A 26,726-nucleotide genomic window follows, 5' to 3' on the forward strand; every position below is an offset into this window, starting at 1 on the left:
CTGTAATCCTTGAAGTAAATGATGTTATGACCTCCAGTCTATCCAACTCTTTGTAGCTGTTAACATATAAAACTGAAAAATTGCAAACTGCTCCAATTCCAATAAAATGTCTCAAATCAGCTCTGAATATGATTTCAGGGGAAATAACATCAGCAGTTCTTTGGATCTCTAAGTTAGGTGTACACTGGGGTGATAACAGGCAATTCAACCTTTCAGAACAGAGCCAACAGCAGGAGCCAGAAAGCTAGAAGCCATGTTTAAATGATACAACACCGCCACCTAGAGGTCAAACACTAAGGAATTGGTCACTACAGCCAAACCAGGCCCTGCCTTCACAATTTAAATGAGCATGGGTTTTCTTCAACATATGAGGCACAGTGAGGAAATGCTACAGAGTAGAAAATAATATGGTTCCCCCATCACTACCTACAAAGACAGGTCCTGAGCACAGACTCACCCATGACAAGGTTCGGGGGTGGGGAGTAGAGGTAGAAAAGGGAGTGGTCAGAGGGTTTTGTGAAGGATGTGGCATTTAGGCTAAGCTTAGTAGGATAATAGAATTTCTACAGACCAAGGGAAGTGGATTCCAGGCTCAAGGAACAGCCAGTATGAGCTACTAAACTCAACTATGGAAATACATAAGCTTTACTCTATCTCACAACCAGTTCACTGAATGTTGTGTTAAAACATGTGGGAAAAGTGGAATAAAAATCATATTTCCAGCCGAAACCGGTTTGGCTCAGTGGATAGAGCATCGGCCTGCGGACTGAAAGGTCCCAGGTTCGATTCTGGTCAAGGGCATGTACCTGGGTTGCGGGCACATCCTCAGTAGATGTGCAGGAGGCAGCTGATTGATGTTTCTCTCTCATCGATGTTTCTGACTCTCTATCTCTCTCCCTTCCTCTCTGTAAAAAATCAATAAAATATATTTTTTTAAAAATCATATTTCCAATCCCACTGAAAACATCTATATACGTTATATAAAAGCCTAAGCAACCATTCAACCATTCAACCGGTAGCTATGATGCACACTGACCACCAGGGGGCAGATGCTCAACACAGGCATGGAAACATGGAACAGACTGATGAATCTCAGAGGGAAGGGGGGAGGAGGAAGGGTGGGAAGAGATTAACCAAAGATCTTATATGCATACTAGGGTCCCTTGGCCTGGCCTGTGGGGATCGGGCTGAAACCAGCAGTCCAACATGCCCTGAGGGGTCCCAGACTGTGAGAGGGCACAGGCCAGGCCGAGGGACCCCACCAGTGCACGAATTCATGCACCAGGCCTCTAGTTTCAGTATACTTATTATATGCTACTTGAATAGACATTTCATAAAGGATCAAATAAATTTAGGAACATGGGATATAAACCAAAGTCAAATTCTCTATTGCAGGTCTTCTCAAATATTGCAGAACCTGCCGAAACCGGTTTGGCTCAGTGGATAGAGCGTCGGCCTGCAGACTGAAAGGTCCCAGGTTCGATTCGGGTCAAGGGCATGTACCTGGGTTGCAGGCACATCCCCACTAGGAGATGTGCAGGAGGCAGCTGATCAATGTTTCTCTCTCATCGATGTTTCTAACTCTCTACCTCTCTCCCTTCCTCTCTGTAAAAAATCAATAAAATATATTAAAAATATATATATATATTGCAGAACCTTTAATATTTGACTGTACATAGTAAATCTCCAAGAAGAGACTACAGAATGCTGTTTCCAAAATTTAACTGTCAAACTTTTCTGCAAAATATCCCATGAGCAAATCCTATTTAGGAAGCAAGGTCAATGGAGTTTACAGATGAAGGTTCTAGAACAGCCGTGGGCAAACTACGGCCCGCGGACCGGATCCGGCCCGTTTGAAATGAATAAAACTAAAAAAAAAAAAGACCGTACCCTTTTATGCAATGATGTTTACTTTGAATTTATATTAGTTCACACAAACACTCCATCCATGCTTTTGTTCCGGCCCTCCGGTCCAGTTTAAGAACCCATTGTGGCCCTCGAGTCAAAAAGTTTGCCCACCCCTGTTCTAGAATCAACTGCATAAATTCCAATTTTAACTCCACCACTCACAAGTGAGCCTCTCTTGGACTGTTTCTCCATCTGGAAAATGGGAACATATACTTACCTCTCAAGGTATTATGAAGATTACATAAGGTAATACACATAAACCACCTAAGTCAGTGGTCGGCAAACTCATTAGTCAACCGAGCCAAATATCAACAGTACAACAATTGAAATTTCTTTTGAGAGCCAAATTTTTTTAACTTAAGCTATATAGGTAGGTACAGTTATTAACTTAATTAGGGTACTCCTAAGCTGGCCTTTGCTAAAAACGTCCTCAATCTAATTGAGGTACGTTCGCCGAGGTCAACCCCTTCCAACTCTCCCATCCACACTCGTCTTGAATACTTGTTTCGTCTATCTCCTTTCGTTCATCCTCTCTATATGTCCAAACCACCTCAACATACCTTTCTCAATCGACACTACATCTTCTTTCACTCCACAACATCCCCTGTACGTGCGCGCCCGCACGTGGTATTTAGTGGAAGAGCCACACTCAAGAGGCCAAAGAGCTGCATGTGGCTCTCGAGCCGTGGTTTGCCGACTACTGACCTAAATCATTGGTCTGTCTTTGTGCTCTTTATGTCCGCAGTCTCCCAGCTCTATGGGAGCAGTTCAGGGAAGATACTATTAACAGAAATACACCCCAGATATGTGCAACTGCTTGCTGCTCACATTCCCTGTAAAGACTATGTTCCTTTGGGGTGTCTGGGGGGGGGGGGGGGGGGGGCACGGGTGTGTTACTTTACTAGCTTAGATGGACAACAGTAATGGTATTCACTAATATCTTTGAAATATAATTGGAAGAGCTTTCAGCATTAGCAAAACAAAACAAACAGAAAACCATAACAAAGTCCACAAATCACACACATTGCTTTCCCCAACTACAAAAGTATGTACTATCAGAATTTTATCTTTAAAATCACTTGTTTCTGTAAGAGCAGAACTAAACATGCAGAAGGTAAATTAGCACAACCCACAAATATATTGGGGCATCGTTATATGTCTGTGTACATATACACTGAGTGGCCAGATTATTATGACCACCCCATCAGTACAATGAAGTGAATTAGTTATGCAAATAATAATAATAATAAAACCTTGAGAATATTTGCTTAGGAAGTTTTCAATATTCAGTATTTTTGGGAGTGTCAATGAAGTACTGATGCGGTGGTCATAATAATTTGGCTGGTCATAATAATCTGGCCACTCAGTGTATATGTGCATATGTGTATGCATGTCAACATGAATGTGTGGGAGAGGTCGTGATGTGTGGAACAGCTGTAACACCTGGCTGCAAAAAATTTTAAAGGTTTTATTTCACCATCTGTCCCTGCTCTCTCTGAGGTAGCCTGGCACACATTAACATCCCTCAGGTGCACATCAGGCAAATCCTGAATAGTTCAATATGATTCTCCCATTCCCCTTTTCCTGAGTTGTCCCCTTTCCTCATTGACTTTATTTCTATTTCACCTTTTCTCCTTAATCACTCTCTGAATTTGTAATTTTCCATAGTGGGGAAGAAATAATATTTCTTGGGCATCTATGTGCCATGTTACACTCATCTAGAGACATTGCCTCCATTAACCAATGGGAGCCTGAGGCAAAAGGTAAAGGCAGGCAGCACTGAGCTGCCAGATCTGAAGCACAGGCCCCAGCTGGCCACCAACTAGATCTATGACAAGGTCAGCCACCTTTGGTTTACTTAAGACAGTGCAGTTTACACCTACTGCAGGGTCAGCACTCTCAACAGTACCATGTCTGGAGTCATTCACATGGTCACACCATCCATAACCCTAGACAAGGCTGTTTAATCCTCTGGACTTAGTTTCCATAATTTGAAAAAGGATACAGGATTTATGGTGGTTGTTTTTCACTGTGTTTCTGTGTTTTTGTTTTTTAATTCTTGATATTTAGAGAGAGGAGAGAGAGAAACATCAATGTGAGAGCAAAATAGAGACTGGTTGCCTCCTGCATGCTCCCATTGAGGATCAAGCCTGTAACCCAGGTATGACCGGGAATCAAACCAACAACCGTTTGGTACACAGGACAGCCCAACTGAGCCATACCTGCCTGGGCTATTTCTGTGATTTCTATTTGAGTTTTAAAATTGAACTTCTAAAGTAGCCCAATTATGAAAGTAAAGATCTTTTGACCTCCCTCCCTTTTAATAAGCTAATGTATGCTTTTTACTCCAAACGATTTAGACCCAGCCTAACTATATGAGCATCTATATAAACATTGATTTAACTGACATATAAAAGTCAGTAATGAATATCTCAGGAACTGGAAAAAATGAATCACAAGTTGGAATCAGTATAAGTTTGTTGTTGTTGTTAATCCTCACCCAAGGATATGTTAGTAATGGCAAGCTGCCTACTAACTATCCATTTTCCTTCTTTTACCTCAGAAACAGAACCCCAATTTTCACAAGCATACTGGTGCTCAGCTGAAACATTACACACCGCAGACCTCCTTGCAGTTATGTATGGCCACATGACCAATTCTGGCCACTGAGGTAAGTGTAAGTGTGTGGGACTTCAGTGAAATCTCCTTTAAAAAAGGAAGAGGCTGTATTCTTTCCTCACCCCTGGTCCTCCTTAATGACTGGAATATGGGTAAAATGGCCAAAGCTCCTGGAGCCATTCCAAACCATGAAGTGACCTTGAGAACAGAAGCCAGTGCTAAGAAGGCAGAGCAGAAAGAAAAGAAATGATGCCCACTGTTTTTAGAAAGAGTGGAAGGGAGGGGGAGAGACAGAGAGAAACATTGATATGAAAGAGACACATCGATTGGTTGCCTCCGGCACTCACCAACCAGGGCTGGGGATTAAGCCTGCAACCAAGGTACGTGTCCTTGACTGGAATCGAACCCAAGACCCTCCAGTCCGCAGACTGATGCTCTAACCACTGAGAAAAACCAGCTAGGGCAGCACACATTTTTATATGGTGTTCTGCTTAATTCCTCTCCGTCCTAGCTTGGATTTAATACATCAATTATGCCAGGCCCTAGATATTCCCCATCATGCAATCAGTTGGTATGAAACACCACATCCAAAAAACCATTTTTACCTGGGCCAGGATCTCCTATCCTAAGCAGAAACAGCCCAGGAGAGATATCTGGCCACAAGATATGAAATTCCTGCATCAGGACAGAACTTGAAGTCCTGAAACATAGGCATGTTAACCATAAGGCAGCAAAGGAAAGAAAATGGATGATAAGGTGACAGAGTGGGACAACCCAATGTTCTATCACCCCACCCTCTCATATCTTAGGCAAATAAAAAAACTGATTTTGGTGTAAATACATTTATTGATACCCATTTTATATAGTTCAATGAAATAATCTATAAATATAAAAGCACTTTTCTTTTGGATATCACCATGGTCCATGTAAATACTCAGCAGTCAGGGTCATCTGCAGGAAGCACTCCAAGTTGCACTGTTAGGTTTACAGACCTGAATATACACATTTCATTCAACAGTGGCACTTATGTACTCAAGTGGTCCAGTGGCTTTGGAATAAATGACTACTGGGCATGTGAAGTAAAAATAATGTGTAAGTTTAAATCAACAAAAAGGGTATCAACCAACAACAAAAAGAAAAAATTATGAATTAATATGCTAGGTGAAGGAAGTACCACAGGTGACACTTGGTGTCAGAATACTGAAGACGAAGAGTGTTTTAACAACACATGTGCTCTCTCCAACTCCCAGGGGACCAGTGCCTTAGGGTCATTCATGGTCAACAAAACAGCTGTACGTAAAGAATCTAGATAGCATAGAATAAAAGGTATGTAGCTGCTGGTATCGAGTTTAAAGAAAAATGAGTTAAATATTTCAATGACATAATGAGTTCCTCCCCTAGAAGAAGGAGATTGTGGGGAAAACAATTTTTTTTAAATTCCCTTTGTTACACTGATCATGATCATTTATCATATGCAGGAGAAAAGAACCCAGATATCTGGTACCCAAAACACCATTGCAAAAATTTTCTTCTGTTTTAAAATTTTTTCCTCAGTGCTTCCACTGCTGAACCTTGCCCTTGATCTGATGCAACATAAAATGTTCTCATTTCTTCAGTAACAAATACAGGAATGTCCTTTGCTGCAGTGAGACCACAAGTCTTCTGAGTTAGCAGGAAAATGCATTTAAAAGGTCTTAGGTATGCAACGTCCAAAATTGAAGTCTGAGAGGCAGTGTTAGAACTTAAGCAAGGCAGCATTTTAGAGACTACTCAACTGAAAACCTAAGTGGAGCATATAAAAACTCAGTTCTATTATTTTCAACTGGTAAATGGTGGCAACATTCCATGGAAGGATGGGTAAGCGGTGTTGTCTCCAGGTCCAAAATATCCCAACTACTTAAAGTAGGACCCCAAAGAAGAGAAACACACACTTGACTTCTGTGGCCTCGAGAATTCTTTTTTGTCATTTTTGAAAAAGAAGAAATAGTAGATTCGGTTGTAGACCACTGGTTGAAGGGGTTTTCATCCAAATGAGAAACTCTACCCCTCGTCTCTGGTGGGACAGGCACCAGATTCCCACAAGTGGCAACTCCCATGTCCTGCAGCACGTGGCATCTGACCCTGGAGTGAATAGTAAGCTGGCACAGAGCCCCAACAACTAGAATTCAGGCTAGATGGCATTTCGAGGCGTGCCATTGTGTGCCAATGCTTTCAGGCTGGGGACACTGGTCTGGTGACCACAGCCCCTGTGAGAAGTCACACCCACCTCGAAAACCTCATGAATAGCTTTTCGGAAACAATGGAAGTTGTAGTCTATTAAACCTGCAAGGAGAAAAAAGAAGATCAGTCCTCCTGAATGTCAACTGTGAAATTATCTACTAAGAAACATTTGGTGACAGAAAAAAAATAAATTGATATTTATTAAAAAACATACATCCTGCCCTGGCTGGTTTGGCTCAGTTGATAGAGTGTTGGCCTGTGGACTGAAGGGTCCTGGGTTCGATTCCAGCCAAGGGCACATGCCCGGGTTGTGGGCTTGATCCCCAGTAAAGGGCGTGCAGGAGGCAGCTGATCAATGATTCCCTTTCATCATTGATGTTTCTATCTCTCTCCCTCTCCATTCCTCTCTAAAATCAATAAAAATATATTTTTTAAAAAAAAACATACATCCAGCTGAGGAATTCCCTACACTGAAAATAAATAAAGCATATGCCCATATTGTTAATACTGGTTACCTCTGGGGCCTGGGAATAAACAGGTAAAAAAAAAAAAAAAAAGGAATGAGGAAGGTAAATTTGCTAAGAAAATTTACAATAAAATGAAAATAAAATACTTTTTAATTATCAAGCTTTTCCTTTCACACATCTTTGGGGCAGCTAATGAAGACTGAAGGAAACAGCTAGAATAATTGTTGGCAGACTGTTCAGTAGAGTCCTGGGGTTTGGGAGGTACCAGAGGCCCCCCAGCAGAGCCTCAGGCAGCCTGTACCCCACCTCAGGCAAGGCAGCTCCTTCCTCATGTTTCATGAACTGGCTTACAAATAAGATTTTGATCAACCAAACAGTTCTATGTTATGAAAGAAATGGCAAGCTGCCTACTAATTATCCATTTTCCTTCTTTTACCTCAGAAACAGAACCCCAATTTTCACAAGCATACTGGTGCTCAGCTGAAACATTACACACCGCAGACCTCCTTGCAGTTATGTATGGCCACATGACCAATTCTGGCCACTGAGGTAAGTGTAAGTGTGTGGGACTTCAGTGAAGTCTCCTTTAAAAAAGAAGAGGCTGTATTCTTTCCTCACCCCTGGTCCTCCTTAATGACTGGAATATGGGTAAAATGGCCAAAGCTCCTGGAGCCATTCCAAACCATGAAGTGACCTTGAGAACAGAAGCCAGTGCTAAGAAGGCAGAGCAGAAAGAAAAGAAATGATGCCCTCAAGGACACTGAGACATAAAGATGATACACAACAAACAAATCAAAACCATCTGGTGTCAAAGTGACTACAAACAATAAAGAAGTCCAAAGGACGGAAAGCAAAGTGCAGGGCAAAAGCAATCAATGAAACTTCAGAGATGAAGCAGCCCTTTGGGGAAACCAGTAAGATTTCATCAGGCAGGAAAGAGGAGCAAAATTATAAGACAACAGCAGGAAGCTGGCAATCAGAACACAGCACAGGTGAACGATGGGAAAGAAACTAGTCTGACTGGAGAAAGGGGCAGAGAATTCTTGGTAGAAAGTACTGAGAATCAAGTCTAAATAAGTAGGTTAAAACCAAATCACGAAGGTCCTTCCGACACAGAAAAAAACTATAAAAGTTTTGATAAGTTCAACTACGTTAAAATTTACTTCTATCGCCGAAATCGGTTTGGCTCAGTGGATTGAGCGTCGGCCTGCGGACTGAAAGGTCCCAGGTTCGATTCCGGTGAAGGGCATGTACCTGGGTTGCGGGCACATCCCCAGCGGGGGATGTGCAGGAGGCAGCTGATCGATGTTTCTCTCTCATCGATGTTTCTGACTCTCTATCTCTCTCCCTTCCTCTCTGTAAAAAATCAATAAAATATATTAAAAAAAAAAAAAATTTACTTCTATGTAAATGGTAAAATAAAATTAACAGTTGTGAAATGTTGAACACTGACCTGATATTTGATATTATAAAATCATTATTAAGTTGTTTACCTGTATTAATGGGAATACTGTTACGTTTGAAAAAGAATACTACCTCTTAGAGATATCTGCTGAAATCTATACAGACAAATGATTTGATGTCAGGTATCTGCTTCAAAATAATCTAGTAGAAAAAGAAGTATAGAGATGAAATAAGATTGGCTTTAATTTTGGTAAAGTTGAAACTGGGTGACAAATTAAAAATGGTTCATTACATGATTTTCTCTACTTTTTTTAATATGTTTGACAGTTTTCACAACAAAAGAGTAAAAAAACATTTCATTGGGAAAAGGACATACAGAAAACAAGAGTGACCCTATGTTGATGATTACTGAAGCAGGGAGATGGGTACATGAAGAGTCATTGTGCGGGTCTACTTTTGTGTACATCTGAAAATTTCCATAATCAAGAGTTTAAAAAAAATTTAAACAGAATGGAGAAAAATATAGAAATCTTAAGAAGTACAAAAAAGATATAGTACAAAAAAAGATCACTACAAAAAAGCAAAGGAATAAGAAGAGGTAAATCACCAAAGAAGAAACCTGATCAGGCATAAAAAGGTAATTAATTGCTTGCCCTAACTAGTAAAAGAAGTAAAAATTAGAGCCAAATGAGATGTTATTTCACACTTACCAGACTGAGAGTGACTAAACAGTCTAACATCATCAAGTATTACCAAGGACATAAAGTGACAAGAACTACCACACAATGCTAACAGGGGTGAAAATGGTAAAACCACTTTGGAGGGCAATGTCTTTTTAAAAATTATGTTCTGGCCCAGCCGTCATGGCTCAGTGGCTGAATGATCCAGGAGGTCATGGTTGGATTCCCTGTCAGTGTACATGTCTGGGTTGCAGGTTCGATCCCTGGTAGGGGGTGCAGGAGGCAGCCGATCAATGATGTTTCTCTCTCATCATTAATGTTTCTCTCTATATATCCTTCTCCCTTCCTCTAAAATCAATAAAAATATTTTTAAAAAATGAATGAACTAGATAGAGCTATATGTTATCAATATGGATAAATCTCAAAAACAATTTTGCAGAAAACACTATTTACATTTTTAGATCATTTATGCTCTATACTTTATAGATAGATGTGAAGTAAATGAATAAATCATGCATGGGGAAAAATAAAACACTACAAGTGCAAAGGAGGGGTTTTCAACTGAGAAATAACAAAGAAGACACAAAGGCATACATGCATTTGTCATGTGTTATACTTCTTAAGCTCAAAGAAATATAAACATTTTTATTTTATCCAAAATAAAATGAAATAATTCATTAATATTAACATTAATGAAAGAATAGTAATCATTTAATATTAACTAACATTAAAATCTTAGGGAGAAGAGCAGGGACTTGTTGCAGTGAATAATGGAGAGCTATTGTAGATCCATAAGTAATTTTCTGAATTCTAGTCTTCCTTTGGAATTAAATATGATACATACAAGCCTTCTATATATATCCAGAGGTGGGCAAAGGTAGGTTTATAGTTATTCATATAAAAATAATACAACTAATAAATAATAACACAAGAATACAACTCTTTCATGTACTCACGACTGTAAACCTACTTTTGCCCACCCCTGTATATGTTGAATGCATAATCTCAAGTACAAAGTTGCTGCAGCACCATAAGCCTAGAGGGATGAGGTCCTATGACAGTGGAAAAAAAAAGAAAACCGCCCTAGCCAGTTTGGCTCAGTGGATAGCTTCAGCCTGTGGGCTGAAGGGTCCCAGGTTCGATTCTTGTCAAGGGCACATGTCCAGGTTTCGGGTTTGAACCCCAGTGGGGGACGTGCAGGAGGCAGCCTATCAATGATTCTCTCTCCCTCTCCCTTCTTCTCTGAAATCAATAAGAATATATTTTAAAATAATAATAATAATAAAATAAAAAGAAAATCCAAGAAACAGTGCCAAGAAACAACTGATAAGATTTGGTGAAAATTCAATGTAAGCCATACAGGGAAAGAATGGGAAAAAGAGAACAATGAATGCCCTCTTATCTGCAAGAGCCCCTTCAGCAATACCACCACACAACAAGATAGCTAAGCTTGGACACCAAAAAAATGTCAAAACTAGTAACAGAAGTAGGGTGCCAGGAAGGCCATGAAACAAAGGGGAAAGTGTTCAACAGTTTTTGACACCTGGGTAAGATAATAGTCAAATATTTAAATGTAGACGTCTTACTAATAGCAGCTCCAAACATGGGACAGGAATGTGGGCCCAAGTCAGAGCTGCAGATGTGAATTTTCCAACCAACCACATAGAGAAGATTAACTGAAGCCATGGCTTGGATGAGCTGACCTGGAGAATAAGAGAAGCAAGCAGAAAGACTTGACTCTGAGGAACACTCAGCACCAAGAAAAAGAAAAACAGTCAGAGGAGACAGGAGAGGTCCTCAAAGAAACAAATACATAAAACAACCCACAGGGTTCAGGTTTAGGGAAACCAAGAGAGAACGCTTCAAGGTTGGAGAGGCTTCAGAAGGCTGAAGAAGCCACAATGAGAAAAGGCCACCGGCAGCAAGGAGGTAACCTGGTCACCTGGCTCAGGAAGAAGCCAAATGTCAGGCGGTTGGGTAATGAAAAGATCTGAAATAAGAGACTGGCGTAAAAAACTTGATTTAATATAGCAGATCAAACGAAGGAAGGAGTAAGTCTGACTAAATATGGAAGGGAAGGGAGAAAAGTAGTTTGAGCTTTTAATCATCTAACAGTGATTTTCAACCTTTTTCATCTCATGGCACACATAAACTAGTTACTAAAATTCTGCAGCACACCAAAAAATATATTTTCCCCCATCTGAAAAAATATCTATAATAATAAAAACATAATATGCTAATTAGACCGGACAGCCGAATGACCTTCAGGATGTCCTTCTGGATGACCTTCTGGACAAAGCCACGGCTATGAGGGCTGAGGCAAGCTGCCATGGCTGCGAGGGCCGAGCCCCCTGCACAAATTTCGAGCATCAGGCCTCTAGTATAGGTATAATTTTGATTCATTCACACAAGACAGCTACTGTTAGCAGTTGTCATTTTTTTATTTGACAATCTAAGGGAAAGAGGTCAGTGCCCTAAGTAGTCAATACTGCGTGTTTTAAAAATCCTTGCGGCACACCAGTTAAAAACCACAGTTCTGCCCTAACTGGTTTGGCTCAGTGGATAGAGCGTCAGCCTGCGGACTGAGGGGTCCCAGGTTCGATTCCAGTCAAGGGCATGTACCTTGGTTGCGGGCACATCCCCCAGTGGGGGGGTGTGCAAGAGGCAGCTGATCGATGTTTCTCTCTCATTGATGTTTCTAACTCTCTATCCCTCTCCCTTCCTCTCTGTAAAAAATCAATAAAATATATTTTAAAAAATCACAGTTCTAACACTGCAGTATTATTTTCTCATTTTCAAGAACCTAAGAAATTATAACAGAACTTAACATAAAAATAGCATTTTTAAAATGCCATTACCTTTTCGTTCAAAACTTTCTTCCCTAAGAATGCAAACCAGTGCCAAAAATTTAGTCACTTCCTTTAAATAAAGGACAGTTGTGTTATTCAGCTTGATAATTGCCATAGATTCTTTGTCATAAGCACTTCCACTGCCATCTTCCTTTAACCTGTTTTAAAAGAAAGTGTTATTCATTACAGGGTTCCCAACGAAGTATTTTGTCACATTTCATTTGCACAATGACATGTCTTTCCACCCAGTTTCCCAAATGTGTTTTGAGAAAGAAGAATACGGGCTTAAATATATTGGCACAGAAGTTCTCATTTAGGTGTATAGGGTTCCCAGACCTTGATGCAGCATCCCATGCGTTCACACCTTCATCTTGTTTACCTAAAATGCATGGAATACAGCCATTTAGGTAAATTTTCCCTCACGCTAACCTGTACTGACAGAGTCTGCAAATAAAGAAGGACCAAAATACAAAAACTGCCATTAGTGAAAAAAGAGTAAGGAAAAAAACTAAAATAGTCTATCAAAGATACTGTGGAATCCTGATGCCTATAAAGTGAGTCTTACAGGTTCTGAAAGCTTTCATTTATTAAACTAGAATTGACATTCTAGAATTGTTATACGAAGTCCCCCTTCGAAAAATGTAAACTAATAGTCAAGTAAGAAAGCAAATTAAACTATAATAAAGCACACCAAAGTGCATGCATACATTGTGTTAATAATAATGAGATAAAAATTTGGCTTACAAAGTTTAGATTTGTTTTAAAGAAAAAACAAATGTTCTATTCTTTTTTTATTTATTTATTTATTACTGATTTTTAGAAAAGAAGGGAGAGGGAAAGAGGGAAAGAGAAACATCGTTGTGATAGCAAAACATCTATCTGCTGTCTCCTGCATGCTGCCTTTCAGGGATTAAGCCCACAGCCGGGCATGTGCCCTGACCAGGAATCAAACTGGCAACCTTTTGGAGCACGGGACAATACCCAACCAACTGAGGCACAGCAGCCAGGGGTAATTCATCCACTTTTAAAATTAGAAATGGAAACATGAAACTTTACTGAATAATATAAACAAACATCTCATTTCATTATGGAAAGAAAACAAAGGAGAGCATGTAATCACAAAAGTGATAAATAGAAATGGAAGACAAGAATAGACAAGAACAGGTGAGACAAATGCATTTTCCTACTCAGAGGCAGTTGGAGAAAGACACTGACAAATTAAGCAGAAAGACCAAGGTCAAGGGTAGGAACAGAGAAATGAAAGAGGAGTTTAGATGGAGCAGAGACCAACAGATAAAGGACACAGGTATCAGAAAGCAAAGGCAATGTTACAGCATCAGAAAGTACGTTGGGAGTGCTGGTGTTAACATATTAGGGCAGCGATTTTCAAACTTTTTCATTTCATATCACACAGAAACTAATTACTAAAATTCTGCAGTACACCAAAAAATGTATTATATTTTTTGACAATCTGACAATTTTAAAAAACGTGTAATTTTGATTCATTCACACCGGATGGCTGTTGTTGTGCTGGCTGTTGTCATTTTTTTTTTTTACTTGACAATCGGAGGGAAAAGAGGTGAGTGCCCTGACTAAACCATCAGGTATTACATGTTTTAAAGTTTTTTTGCAGCCTGGCCAGCGTAGCACAATGGCTGAGTGTCAACCTATGAACCAGGAAGTCACAGTTCGATTTCTGGTCAAGGGCACATGCCCAGGTTGCAGGCTCGATCCCTAGTAGGGGCCATGCAGTAGGCAGCTGATCAATGATTCTCTCATCATTGATGTTTCTATCTCTTTCTCCCCCTCCGTTCCTCTCTGAAATCATAAAAATATAGTTTTTTAAATAAAATAAAAATTCTTGCAGCCATCAGTGTGCCTGCCACAGCACACCTGTTGAAAATCACTGTATTAGGGAATCAGGGCTATCAAAAGCAACACAGGTTTTGGGCTTTTAAAATACCAGTAATTCGCCAGTTTTCACTCATCCCTCTGGGATAATGTACAAAATCACACCTTTACTGGCTTTTATAAATTTCTGTATAGTTTGGTGAATTTACATAAAGGGAGAGTTTGTAATTTAGAGATTTACTTTGGAAACTCATATAGGTCAAAATTTTATACATATAAATCCTTCTAACATCCAAAATTCCAACTCCTTAAGGACCCTCATTCCACAAAGCCTCCGGTTAAGTTAGGGACAGTACTCACTCTGTTACTCAAGATGTTTTAAATAAATTAACCTAGTGTTTTTATCTAGCTAAGTTCCCTAAATGAGAAGACGCAGTGCAAACCCCCTCAAATAATGGCAGGAGAAAGTCTGGCCCTAGTCACACCTTTTCAACCATTCTTGTTCATTCTCTCTGAAGGAGTAAAATCCAGCAGCCCACCTACAGAGAAATCATGCTCCAAGTTGAAGTACTATGGTCAGAACGAGTCTACTTCAGACAGTACTTGCTGGAGGCCTCAGCAATTAATCCCTCTGACAAATCAAACTAGTTTTCCACCGGAGATCTTACAGAAATACGTACATAACTTACCCATATATACAAGACACATCAATTACAACATCAATCATGTCACAGCAAAGTTCATAAGATTGCATATCCACAGGAGAACTGTCTGTTGCAATGTAGATTTTGCTGACAACATCAAAGAGAAAAGCTTTTTCAATACCTGAATTCTTGGAAAAACAAAATGGAGGAAGTGTTCAGTTTTTTTTTAAGAATTACAATTTGCAACTTATCAAAGATCTTGAATTATTGATGAACATCCAAGGACATTTTTAATGACACAACCCAATTCCAAAATATCCAAATAGTACTGGGGAAAGTGACACTTCTGTTAGCCAAAGAATAAAAGTGAACTTATTTCTCTGCTGATTTACTGACATAATTGCATCATCAGTCAAGTTTGTTTTTTCTCTCTCCTTTTCACTTGAATGATTTTCTAAGACAGCATAAATAAAATTAACAAAACAAAGAAATCCTCCAAAAATCAAGCCATGCTACATTTTCAGTAACCCTTTCTTGTTACAATAATCAGTATCTGATTGGAATGACCCGGACACCAGAAGGGTTTTATATGACCATTAGCAAAACATAAAATATTAGTTATATTAGATGTCAACATCTCGCATAACCCAAAAGCCCAAAAGAACTCGAGATCACTACACACTGAGTCCTTCAAAGTAATGTTTAGAAAATATAATGAAGAATACTAAATTTATTGGAGGGATATCCTTATTTTTTATTTTATTTACTAAATTGACTGGGGTGACATTAGTCAATATGAACATATAGGTTTCATGAGTGAATGTCTATGTTACAAGATCTGTATATTGTACCATATGCCCACCACCCAAGGTCAAATTTTCCTGTCACCTCATATTAAGACCCCCTTCTATCTCCACCCCCTTAATTAAGCTGAATTCCTCAAAATGCATGAATGTAAAATGATACTAAGGTTAGCAAGAAAACGAAAAGATCAATTTTTCAATGTGACCTCCATTAATGCAGAGAAATAAACTAAGCCAAATTCCCAAAACCCAGTCTTTTCCAATTACTTTTCCAGTTACTTGTTTCAGGAAACAGACATCATGAAGATATTTTTTCATTTGAAAAGCATGAGGAGCCCTAACCGGTTTGGCTCAGTGGATAGAGCATCGGCCTGCGGACTGAAAGGTCCCAGGTTCGATTCCGGTCAAGGGCATGTACCTTGGTTGCGAGCACATCTCCAGTAGGAGGTGTGCAGGAGGCAGCTGATCAATGTTTCTCTCTCATTGATGTTTCTAACTCTCTATCCCTCTCCCTTCCTCAAAATCAATAAAATATATTTTTAAATAAATAAATAAATAAAAAGCATGAGGAAATTTTTCATCAATTCATTTTAAGATAAAAAGGGTAAGTTTTAGGAAAGAATTCAGAAAATAATTCAAGCCTTTTTTAATGTTTTTATTTATGTTATCTGTTAAGTGCGTCGTTAGTCTTTCAACTCGATTCAAGCCATTTTTGGAGAATTTGATAATACAAATATGTTCAATGAAAATGAAATCAAAACTATAGTGAATTAAATAGCTCACTTACTGATATAAAAATATTTAATAGGTTTTCCAAGGTCGGCAGTTGTGGAATGAGTTTCTGTACCACCTTACTAAAGGCTTCAAATATTGAATGGTCATAGATACTAGTCAAATAAAAGCTGAAAAACAATACAGTTTGATTAATTTGAAAAATCTCAAGTTTGGTGACAATGATCATAATACACAAAATTTTAAGTTTCTTAACATTTTATTTCAGTAAATTAAAAGCTTTTTATCTTGTCTACCATTCCCACAGTTCAAGATGACAAATGCAGTGTCCCCACCTGGTTTGTAGCTATCCATCCCTTTTGTTGCATTTATACAAAAGGCATTTGAGGTACTGCCCAGGAAAGCATTTTCAGATGCAGAAACTTGAATATTCACCTAAGCCCTTGCAATTTGATCCAAAAAGCTTAGTTTCTTAAGCTTATAACTGACAAAAGTCAAAAGAAAGCTTAGAGGAGATAGATGACATTTAGCAAGTAAGTATGTAATTCAGGACTCTACCAAAATGTCACCTCCTCAGAAAGTTCTTTCCTGATCCTTCTACCTAAAATAGTACCTCTGTACCATCGCTTTCCCTCATTTTTCTTCATAGCACTGACAAGAACTTAAAATTACACTACACATTTATTTATAAGTGCTTTTGAGCTGTCTCATTCATAAGAATGTCAGCTCCATGAGGACAGAGATTGTCAGTCAGTCTTCTTTATAGCTGCAAGCCCACTATCCTAAACAGTGCTCATAAATATTTGAATAAATAAATGGATACAACTGATGCTTAGAATATATGTAAATAACTTATTAGGAAGGATGGCAGCTGGGGCCTCACAGAGAATGGAAGCCTAAAAGGATGTAAGGTAGAGAAGTAACATCTATATATTTAGTGAAACACATATTTGAGAATGAGAGAGAGAGTTGCCTTTAACAATTTAAACAGGGTGGACAATCCTACCTGCTTTTTCACTGAGTATAATCTTCATTATATAGTTGTATCTATGACACATTTATAAGTACATACTGCAAAGTCAGAAACACAGGACTGAGTGTACCATATTTTACAGGTAATTTAAAGATACTTTCAAGGAGCTGACCTAAGAGCTTAACAAGATAGGGCTCTACTCTTGACGTGAGAGCAATGGAATAGGTGAGGCCAAGATGACCCCCTAAAGGCACTGAAGACACAGGAATATTTTAGTGTTTCCTTTAGTCAAAAAGATTAGCAATGTGAGAAGGTGTGCAGGGGCAGTGAGGCTTGGAGGTGGACAGGGACAGGGAGAACAGGGCATTTTCAAATGCCATGTTTCTGGAAACCAGAAATCAAATGGTGCCTCATCCACAGGCCTGCTAGTAGTTATTAAAAGCTTGATGCAGACTCCTGAGGTTAACAAGGCCTAGAGTCCTATAACGCACTGGGGAAAGGGATAGTATGCACCACTGGGATGGGATGCCCTGGGAAGGGACACAGCCATGGTGTAGAGCAGTGGTTCTCAACCTTGGCTGCAGAAATCAGGATTTTAAAAAGATTCCCAGGTGATTCTAATGGGATGAGGCCCAGAAATCAGGATTTTAAAAAGATTCCCAGGTGATTCTAATGTGCAGCCAAGGTTGAGAACCATTGGTGTAGAGGATTAGGATTCCTATGGGCGTTGGGGAACACAGGACAACCATGGCTTAAAATCCACTAATAGTGGATTCCCAAAAAATGATTGGGGAAACACACTGCCACTTTCTCTTACAAATACTGCTGATTTTTTTAATACATAAATTACTTATAAACATTTAAAATTTTTAATCTAGGTAAACTAGAGCTCAATGAGAGTTTTCTATAAGATTTCCTAGAAGAACAACTGAAAGACCTTAAGTCTGAGGCCCTAGTGAGTATTTCAGGATGGGGGTGGCTTGAGCCTATAAGGAAGTCATTGTAACAGACCAAGGATAAGGAAATAGCGACACTTGAATTTCTCCCCTGCTTCCCGTTTAAGCTGTTTATAACAGTAGCTGTTTATATCATCGAGAAGACATTTTCTTGGGAACTTTTTATTACTCATTCCTACCTATAGCACACAAAAATATATGTTAATAATTTCTTAATGGTCTTTAATTATGAATCAGCAGTTCTTCAAACTTAATTGAAGCCCTAAGCAGATTTATAGGATAAACCCACCTAACCCAAACTTTAGAGTTTCATAAAAGCATACAGTGTTTAAAAAAATATAAACAAGATACATTACAGTCATCACTTGAATGTATAAAAGGCTCTTCTACTAAGAAAAATACTGTAAAAATTCAAGCTACAGAGATCTATAGCAAATGTGACAGAGAGTCCTTGAGCTGAGGTAAGAAAAAAAAAAGAAAAGATGAAACCAAGAGGGGGAAGTCCCCAAACAGTTTTATGCCACGAGGAAAAAGCCTGATTCCAATCTCTGGGGATGAGTCTGTAAAAGCACCAAAAGAAAGACTTCACATGACTTCAACCTCCAGGAAAATGCAAAAAAAAAAAGAGGGAAAGTAACTTCTCAATAACATCAGGTTCCCAAAACTGCTTGAATTCAACAAAGAAGAGATCAAAAACATTACAGAATTGGGAAGGATATACTGGGAACAGAAAGCTTTGTGTTTGTAATGACAGAGATGGGACTACATTGACACATTATTCAGGGCTCATATCAAACACACATGTTGTCGTTACCTAAGGTGGAGTTTTTCTAGCCCAGCATCTGCAAGGTCATCATTGGCCCTTTGATGAATGTCCCTCTGTGTTTCTATTTTGTGATCATCAGACAGGCCATCAACTTTGTGAATAAAAACCTCAAAATTCATGTCTGGATTAACTTTGTAGGCTTTAGAAACAGTTATGTGAAGTCTTGTTAAAGCCTCCATGTAGTCATCCTGTAAGTCAGAAAAAAAATAGTTTTTTTAAAAGTAATCTTATCAAAGTCAAGTAATGAGTTAAGAAAGCCTCAAAACACCTCTTTCCCCAACCACAGAAAATATATTACCCTAACTATTCATACTCAAACAAATACATTAACTTTCACCACTCAATAGATCTTTAATCTAAGATTAAAAAATTTAGTTACCAAGTAAATGTTGTAATTTTTGATACTGATAATATAAGGAAAGAAAAAAGGAAATGGGTATTTCTTCCCAATAGACTTTTTGAAGTAATCCCAGCTCTGCCATTATTAGATGTATGACTTTAAGCAAGTTGCTTAAAGACTGTGATCTCAGTTTACTCATCCATAAAACTGGAACTACAGTACATTCCTCAGACTTTGTAGAAGATAAATTACATTAGATCAGCTCTGTGAAAGCACCCATTCCATAGCCTGTCACCCAGAAAGCACTCCTAACTAATGCACTCCTATAAAAAAGAAGCTACTTAAGACGTGTCCCATTCTTTATCTGAGGGCCTGCCACTCGCTAGGCCCTTAATAAATGCTTGTTAAGCTAAACTCAATTTGGACAATTAAGGACACTATTCACTTTAATATTTATTCAGTTCCCATATTCTTATATTATGGGCACTGATGAGATCTTTTCAGTGAGTGACATCATGAAGTACAGCAATATCTACTACTAACAAATAAAAGTGGAAAGCTGCTCATGAACTAGAACTCAGGGATATAAACCACATCTCCTAATCATCTGCTATTCTGTACTCTCAGAACGCCATGCTTGCTCCCAAAGCACCTTCACAGCTGCATCTCTTGTACTGCTAGGGAATCTACTGGCAAAAAAATAAGCTGCAAGAAGCACATGACAAAGAAGATAAACAACTCTGCCTTGTTTCTACATCCTTTGCCACCAGAGAAGAAAAATAAATCAACAATTATTCCCCCAACTACCTGTGCATCAATGACATATATCAATGCTCCTGTTCCCCTGAAGATCATCTCGTAGTCAAAAGTTGGGTCAAAAAAGTCCATTTGCCCAGGAAAATCCCATATTTGGAAATTCACAAAGGAACTATTAGAAATGTCATCTTTATAAATCTTGTTGGTACTTTCCAAGAAGAGGGTCTCGTTGGGTGACATTTTATGAAACACCACCTGTTAAAATAAAGACAATTTTATGACTATTCAACTTTGTATCAAAAGTTAAAAAATATTCCCTGAATTAACATAATTTAAAGAACCTAATCCCCACTTATTGGCATGCCTACATTAGGTTCCAATATAGTCAGAAATGGAAAATGAGTTTGCAGTCTCGTGGAAGAAATAAAACAAAGACAGTAATTATACCAAGTAGAAAGTGATATATGGGGGATACAGGAGTAATTGACAGGGAAAACCCCTGAGAAAAGAAATGGTAAAGACAATTGTTAAGTATTACAAATAATTGCAATCCATACAACTCTAACACAAAACTAATTTGCCTCTCTCTCACTGTTACTTTCTAAAAGAGAAAAATAGACAGTCACTCCCAAGATTTAGTCAGTAATATTAATACGAAAAGGATTAAGATTAGTTTGCTAAATACCTACCACAAATGTACCCAAATTTTGCTGTAGAGGTGAAAAGCAAGCAATCCAGTAAACTGGAAAGATGACTATTTTTCAAAAACATTATCTCTGCACATTATCACAGGAAGGTTTATTTTGGACAGACCTTTGCAACCGAGTGGAAAGGGCAAAGGGGAAGGAATCTGGCCTTTTGGGACCAGGTCACCCGTGCCTCTCTGCATTCCCCTTTCGAGAAAGTGCACAGCCCTCCCTTCGGTCCCGACAGGCCCTCCTAAGTGAAAGCAAATGCACTGACAAGGGTCTGCAAATATTCTCAACCACACAGTCAGGGGTAATGGCACCAGCGATTATACTCGCCAGGCCGCAAGAACTAACGTAAGTGGAATAACACCCCCAGTGATGTTACAGCGCGATAGCCTTCTGTACTAGCAACAAGAGCAAACCAATGGCCGTGACTTCACCGCAACTCTTTCGGACGCTGCTCGCTGGGGCTCACCTGGACGGACGGACGGACGGACACACACACACACACACACACACACACACACACACACACACACACGGCAGGGGAGGGACTCCGTGAAGTTCTCCAAGTAGGAACTGGGGAGTAGGGGCTGGTTCCCGGGAGGCGGAGGACCCCGGCGGTGCCACGGGCACCTGCCTCCTGCCTCCTGCCTCCTGCCGGCCAGTTTCGCCTTCGGGGACCCGCTCGGCCTCAGCAGACTTGGGCGTGGACTCACCGATCGGGGTCCTCGCGCGAGCCGCGCCCGGGGCTCTGCTTCTCAGAGGAAACGCGCGGGGGGACAGCCCTGCGGCCAGCGCCGGCCGCCACCCTCTCCGGGGGGCCTCTCCCGCGCGGCGGCCACCCGCGTCCCCGGGGAGGGGCGGAGGGACGCGGCGCGGCCCCACTCACCTTCTGGATGGAGGACTTGCCGCTGCGCCGGAGCCCCATGAGCAGAATCCGCGGCTTGGAGCTGTCAGCGCCCCCCGGGCCACAGCCTCCGCCGGCCCCCGCCCCGACCCCGCCGCCCGCAACTGCCGCCTCCTCTTCCTCCTCCTCCACGCCGTAGCCGAAGTCCTTGGGGAACGAATCCGCCGCGCCGTAACTGCCGGCAAGGGGCGTCTCCTCCGCCCCGTACTGCAGGGACATGGTGCTGGACCGCCGACACCCGCGCCCTGACAGGCCAGGCCAGGCCAGGCCGAGCCAGGCCGCCGCCTCCCCAATTCGCCGCCGCCGCCGCCGCCCCCGGCAGCAGCCACCGCCGTGCGGCCCGCCCCCTCCCCCATCCCGGCCCTCATTGGCTCCGCTCCGAGGCCAGCCGCCTATTGGCTGCAGAAGCTGCCATTCGGGAGCAGCAGGGTAGGTGGTGCCCGTCACGTGTCCGGAATCACCTGACTCGGAACGGAGGAGGGGGAGGAGGAGTCACGAGGAGGGTGGCCCCGCCGGGCCGAGCCTTCTGCTCTCCGCCCCAGCCCGCACCTCGGTCCTGCCCAGCCACGCACATTGTTTCTCACCGCTCTCCTGACTTCCTTGGAGCTCCGGAGGCCATCGCAGCGAGAGATGCTCTCTGGGCATTTGGAAGAATTGATTGTCCTTCCGGTACAATTGTACTCGCCCAAACCAACATTTATTGATGTCTGCGAAGTCCTGGGACGCCAAACTGGAACCGACCCTGACCCACCCGCTTCCCTCCAGTTCGAAGATTAATAGCGTAAGTAGTCTCGGTACGAGATACGCGTGGGAAGGGCACAGATACAGACTATAATGCTCGGGAGTTGAGAGGGTGAGAAAGTCTACAAGAAGCTGTTGTCTGAGCTGGTCCTTGAATGGATGGATTGGTTAGGAAATGCAAAGGTATGGAGGAGGAGCCATTCAGATGGAGGGCAAACCTCAAACAAGGCAGTCCTGGGTGTGTATACAGTTAATTCTAGCAGGTGGGACATCTTTCTTCAGCAAATCACTGACAAGAGGATACTGCTGCCCCTTCAAACTCAACATGACTCAATTTCCCCTCCTTCCCACCTAGTCAAAATCTACTCCAGTAATTCCATCCCCCACAGAGACCAAAGGAATACACAATGAAAGCAAATCAAGATAAATGCTATCACCAAATGTTTCCAGAAGGCTAGAGGAATTTTCACCCTTGACAGGTGTTAGAATTGGACATTTGAGAAAAGAGGATCTTCCTCTTCAAGTGGGGATGGTGGTGGTGGTACTGGTCTTCCAAGTTATTAAGGGAAAGCATGTTCATGCAGGTCTGGGACTTGGTGATGTCTGAATCTACAAGTTACAGGTAGGACACATCTTTAGAGATCTAGTCCAACCTCTCACTTAAAGATAACCCACTATACAGCATCTGATGGACATAGAGCATACACTTCAATAGTTTCAAGAGAGAGTTCACTATCTCAAAACGGAGCCGTTTCCACTTCGGTAAAACTTTAAAAGTCTCTTTTTCAGGCCAAAAAAAAAAAAAAAAAAAAAGTCATACTCCCTGGAGCTTGTAATTGAACACAGGAGTAGTGTTATCTTTCATGACAGCCCTAATTTGCAGTCTTTGTTATCCCCTAAATCTTTTCTCTACTCTACATTAAACGTACGCAGTTCCTTCAACCATTCCTTCAGTGATGCCCAGTAGAACATTCTATGATGACAGAATTGTTCTAATCTGTACTGGTCAATATAGTAGCCAGTGTGGATTGAGCACCTGAAATGTTGCTAATGTGACTAAGGAACTCAATTTTGAATTTGTAATTTTAAATACCAAGTGTGGCTATGGTTACTATATTAGTACAGCCTTCTTTTTTCAAATGCCTTCTATTGGTCACTCTCCTTTATATGCATTTGAGCTTGTCAACATCCATCAAATGTCTGGCACCTACAATGCAATACTGACCACCAATACAGCCTTCAGAATGACTGTTTAGTACCTGGAGAGTATTTCTATTAATGCTTTCCAGAATGAATTTTTTTAAAAAATATTTATAAAAAGTCTGACCAGTGCCCTAACTGGTTTGGCTCAGTGGATAGAGCGTCGGCTTACGAACTGAGGGGTCCCAGGTTCGATTCCGGTCAAGGACACATGCCCAGGTTGCGGGCTGGGTCCCCAGTAGGGACGTTCAGGAGGCAGTGATCAGTGATTCTCTTTCATCATTAATGTTTCTATCTCTCACCCCCATTTCCTTCCTCTCTGAAATCAATAATTTAAAAAAAAAAAAAAAAAAAAAAAGCCCGGCCAGCATGGCTCAGTGGTTGAGGGTCCACCTATGAACCAGGGAGTCACGGTTCAATTCCTGGTCAGGGTTGCAGGCTCCCTCTCCAGTGTGGGATGTGCAGGAGGCAGCCAATCAATGATTCTCTCTCTCCCGCTCTCTCTGAAAGCAATAAAAATATATTTTTTAAAAATATATTCATAAAGTACAAGTGGTCCCCCATTAATAATCACTGAAACTAGTACATTGTCAGCAATGCTAGTGCCTCGACTTGTGTAACTGCATTTTTTAACCTAAATATAAGACTTGCTCAGCTTCCTGATTTAGGCCCAGACGTTTGGATATTCCAAGTTGTTAAGCATTCTCAAGCTTGTTTCAATATAAGTCTATCAATCAGCCCTTCCAGCTTTGTGGCACTTAACAGATTTTGCATTACTACCATCTGACCCATATGTAGTCCTTTATCATTTGCAAGGTACTTTTCATCCATTATATTTGATCCTTACAACCACCTTGTGAGGTAAGCAAGATATGAAATCTACATTGTATAGGTAAGTTAGCTGAAGCACAGCAGGAACTGAATGGATAGGGTGCTTTTTCTATTCCATTGAGCCTCTTCTTGTATACTCTCTTCATCCAAATCCTTCATAGAAATGTTGAAGAGGACCTCCAGTGGCCAGGCTGACCCTAAGTTCTTCAATAGCACTGACTGGTACAGCAGTTTAGCAGGTCAGTTCCACCAAAGTGTGATTATCCAACCCACAGATTGGCCTTCTGTCCAAAAGGATGTCACAAGACACAACCACCTGACTTACATATGTATTAATACTAGTCCCAGGAGAAAAAAGCAAATGAGGATTGGGTGCCAGAAAAAATTTCTACTTGTCTATATCCACAAGGGGACTGTCATACCAACTGCTTAAAGAAGCCAATCTCCCTCTCTTCCAAAACCCCAGGGGGTCATGTTTTATTATGATGACGATTCTTAGCACATCCTAGCCCATACTGTAATTGCTTATATACCTGTCTTACAACTAATTTCAAGTCATTCATTATTATAACACCTGCACTCAACCCTCTGCTGTCCATGTAGAAGGCACTTAGATTGGTAGAAGATAAACTAATTCAAGTGAATGTTCTTCCAACAGTATCTGACCCCCCTCCCCATCCAAAAACAAACTTGTGATTAGAAGAGGCACATTCCTACCAACATGACTGAATAAAATTCCCTTACAATTGGCTTAGTCAGTTTCTAGCAGGTATGGAGACTTTTGCTAGTTAAGCCAGTTTTCAGTGTATTGTTTCATTTTCTGTGTGTTTTGACCAAAAAATAAAGCTAGGTTCTCTAACAATCGGGATAAGATATATGAAATAGGACTACTTCTTAATAACGTCAGTCAATCAGTAAGGAAAATAAATGATCAAGAAAACAGAGGCCCTGGCTGGGTAGCTCAGTTGGTTAGAGCAGTGGTCAGCAAACTGCAGCTCTCGAGCCACATCTGGCTCTTTGGCCCCTTGAGTGTGGCTCTTCCTAGGCCTTGGGAGTACCCTAATTAAGTTAATAACAATGTACCTACCTATATAGTTTAAGTTTAAAAAATTTGGCTCTCAAAAGAAATTTCAATTGTTGTACTATTGATATTTGGCTCAGTTGACTAATGAGTTTGCCTAACACTGGGTTAGAGCATCATCCCAATACGCCAAGGTTGCATGTTCGATCCCTGGTCAGGGCACATATAAGAGAATGCATAAAAAGTGGAACAACAAATCCATGTTCTCCCTCCCTCTCTCTCCCCCTTTCTCCTCTCTCCTTCCCCTTTCTCTAAAATCAGTTTTGTGTGTTTAATACATTTTTTTATTATTGATTTCAGAGAGGAAGGAAGAGGGAGAGAGAGAGAAACATCCATGATGAGAGAGAATCATGGATCAGCTGCTTCCTGCAAGTCCCCCACTGGGGATTGAGCCCACAACCCAGGCATGTGCCCTCAACCAGAATCGAACCTGGGACCTTTCAGTTTGCAGGCCGACGCTCTATCCACTGAGCCAAACTGGCTAGGGCTAAAACCAATTTTTTTTTAAAGTCTGTGGGTCTTCCAAAATAAATGAAAAAGGACTAATGAACAAGAATATAGTGCTTTACCATTTACAAATCTTTCACATACATTCCACTTGACCCTCACAACAACCCTGTGAGGTAGGCAGCACAGATATTATTCTCAAGTAACAGATGTGGAAAGTGAATTTCAGAGCAGTTAACTGATGTACCCAAGGTTCTATAGCTAGTAAATAATTTGTATTAATATCAGTCTTTGGCCTAAAATATCAGCATCCAACCTCCCCTCATACTTGCCCTACCTACTTCACAGGGATAATGAAGATAAAATGAATTCAAGGCTAGAAGAATATTTTGAGAGAAAAAAGCACTATATAATTATACCAGCAAACTATAATTTTCCTCTATATATGGCTTATTCTCCTTCTCATCCCAGCTTGTGAATGAACCCAGCATTTTATATTGCTTCTGTTCTGTGCTCAACTGAGCAACTAAGTAAGGCAGGGGAACAGTGTGATCCTGTTTAATGTTATATTAAGTTACAACAGGGTAACTGCTATTATAGCAAATTGAAAATCAACACAGGAAAGCCAATGTGCAAGTAGCAAGCAAGGCAACATTATCAAATAGGGCATGAATGCATAGAAGGAAAACGTGGTGTCAGAGTTGAAACTGGCACACACAGTTATCTAAGGCAAAGCGGTGACAAAGAAGAGTTATTTATTCCGCATTATATAAACGAGCAAAAGATTCATTAGAACCCA

The 26,726-nt window shown here is 40.6% G+C and overlaps 1 protein-coding gene and 1 long non-coding RNA gene across 2 annotated transcripts in view; one reads left to right on the forward strand and one right to left on the reverse strand.

Moving 5' to 3' along the window:
• Positions 1-5,353: 5,353 nt before the first annotated feature.
• On the reverse strand, positions 5,354-21,910 carry RRAGC (Ras related GTP binding C). The gene is made up of 7 exons (XM_070404770.1): positions 21,610-21,910; positions 20,080-20,283; positions 18,921-19,120; positions 16,233-16,347; positions 14,688-14,830; positions 12,157-12,305; positions 5,354-6,849 (listed from the first exon to the last, which is right to left on the reverse strand). Exons 1-7 carry the CDS (start codon positions 21,844-21,846, stop codon positions 6,698-6,700), a joined length of 1,200 nt encoding a protein of 399 aa, XP_070260871.1. The 5' UTR covers positions 21,847-21,910; the 3' UTR covers positions 5,354-6,697.
• Positions 21,911-22,205: 295 nt separating this feature from the next.
• LOC139003202 (uncharacterized) overlaps positions 22,206-26,726 on the forward strand; it is a 53,203-nt gene continuing 48,682 nt past the window's right edge. Inside the window, exon 1 of the long non-coding RNA XR_011470225.1 lies at positions 22,206-22,408. This is a non-coding gene — a long non-coding RNA (uncharacterized lncRNA). The remainder of the gene's footprint in view (positions 22,409-26,726) is intronic.

Source organism: Myotis yumanensis, unplaced genomic scaffold (genome assembly GCF_028538775.1).
Source record: "Myotis yumanensis isolate MYYU_CA2020_CCGP unplaced genomic scaffold, mMyoYum1.0.hap1 SCAF_2, whole genome shotgun sequence".
In the NCBI taxonomy this organism is placed as follows: Eukaryota; Metazoa; Chordata; class Mammalia; order Chiroptera; family Vespertilionidae; genus Myotis; species Myotis yumanensis.

Bases quoted from the DNA above. Each gene is read 5' to 3' on its own strand.
- RRAGC (XM_070404770.1), bottom strand. From the start codon at position 21,846: ATGTCCCTGCAGTACGGGGCGGAGGAGACGCCCCTTGCCGGCAGTTAC. The intron at 19,121-20,079 runs GTAGTTGGGGGA...TCTGACTTACAG, and splicing joins TATATGTCATTGATGCACAG to GATGACTACATGGAGGCTTT. The intron at 6,850-12,156 runs GTAATGGCATTT...TTCTCCTTGCAG, and splicing joins AGAAAGTTTTGAACGAAAAG to GTTTAATAGACTACAACTTC.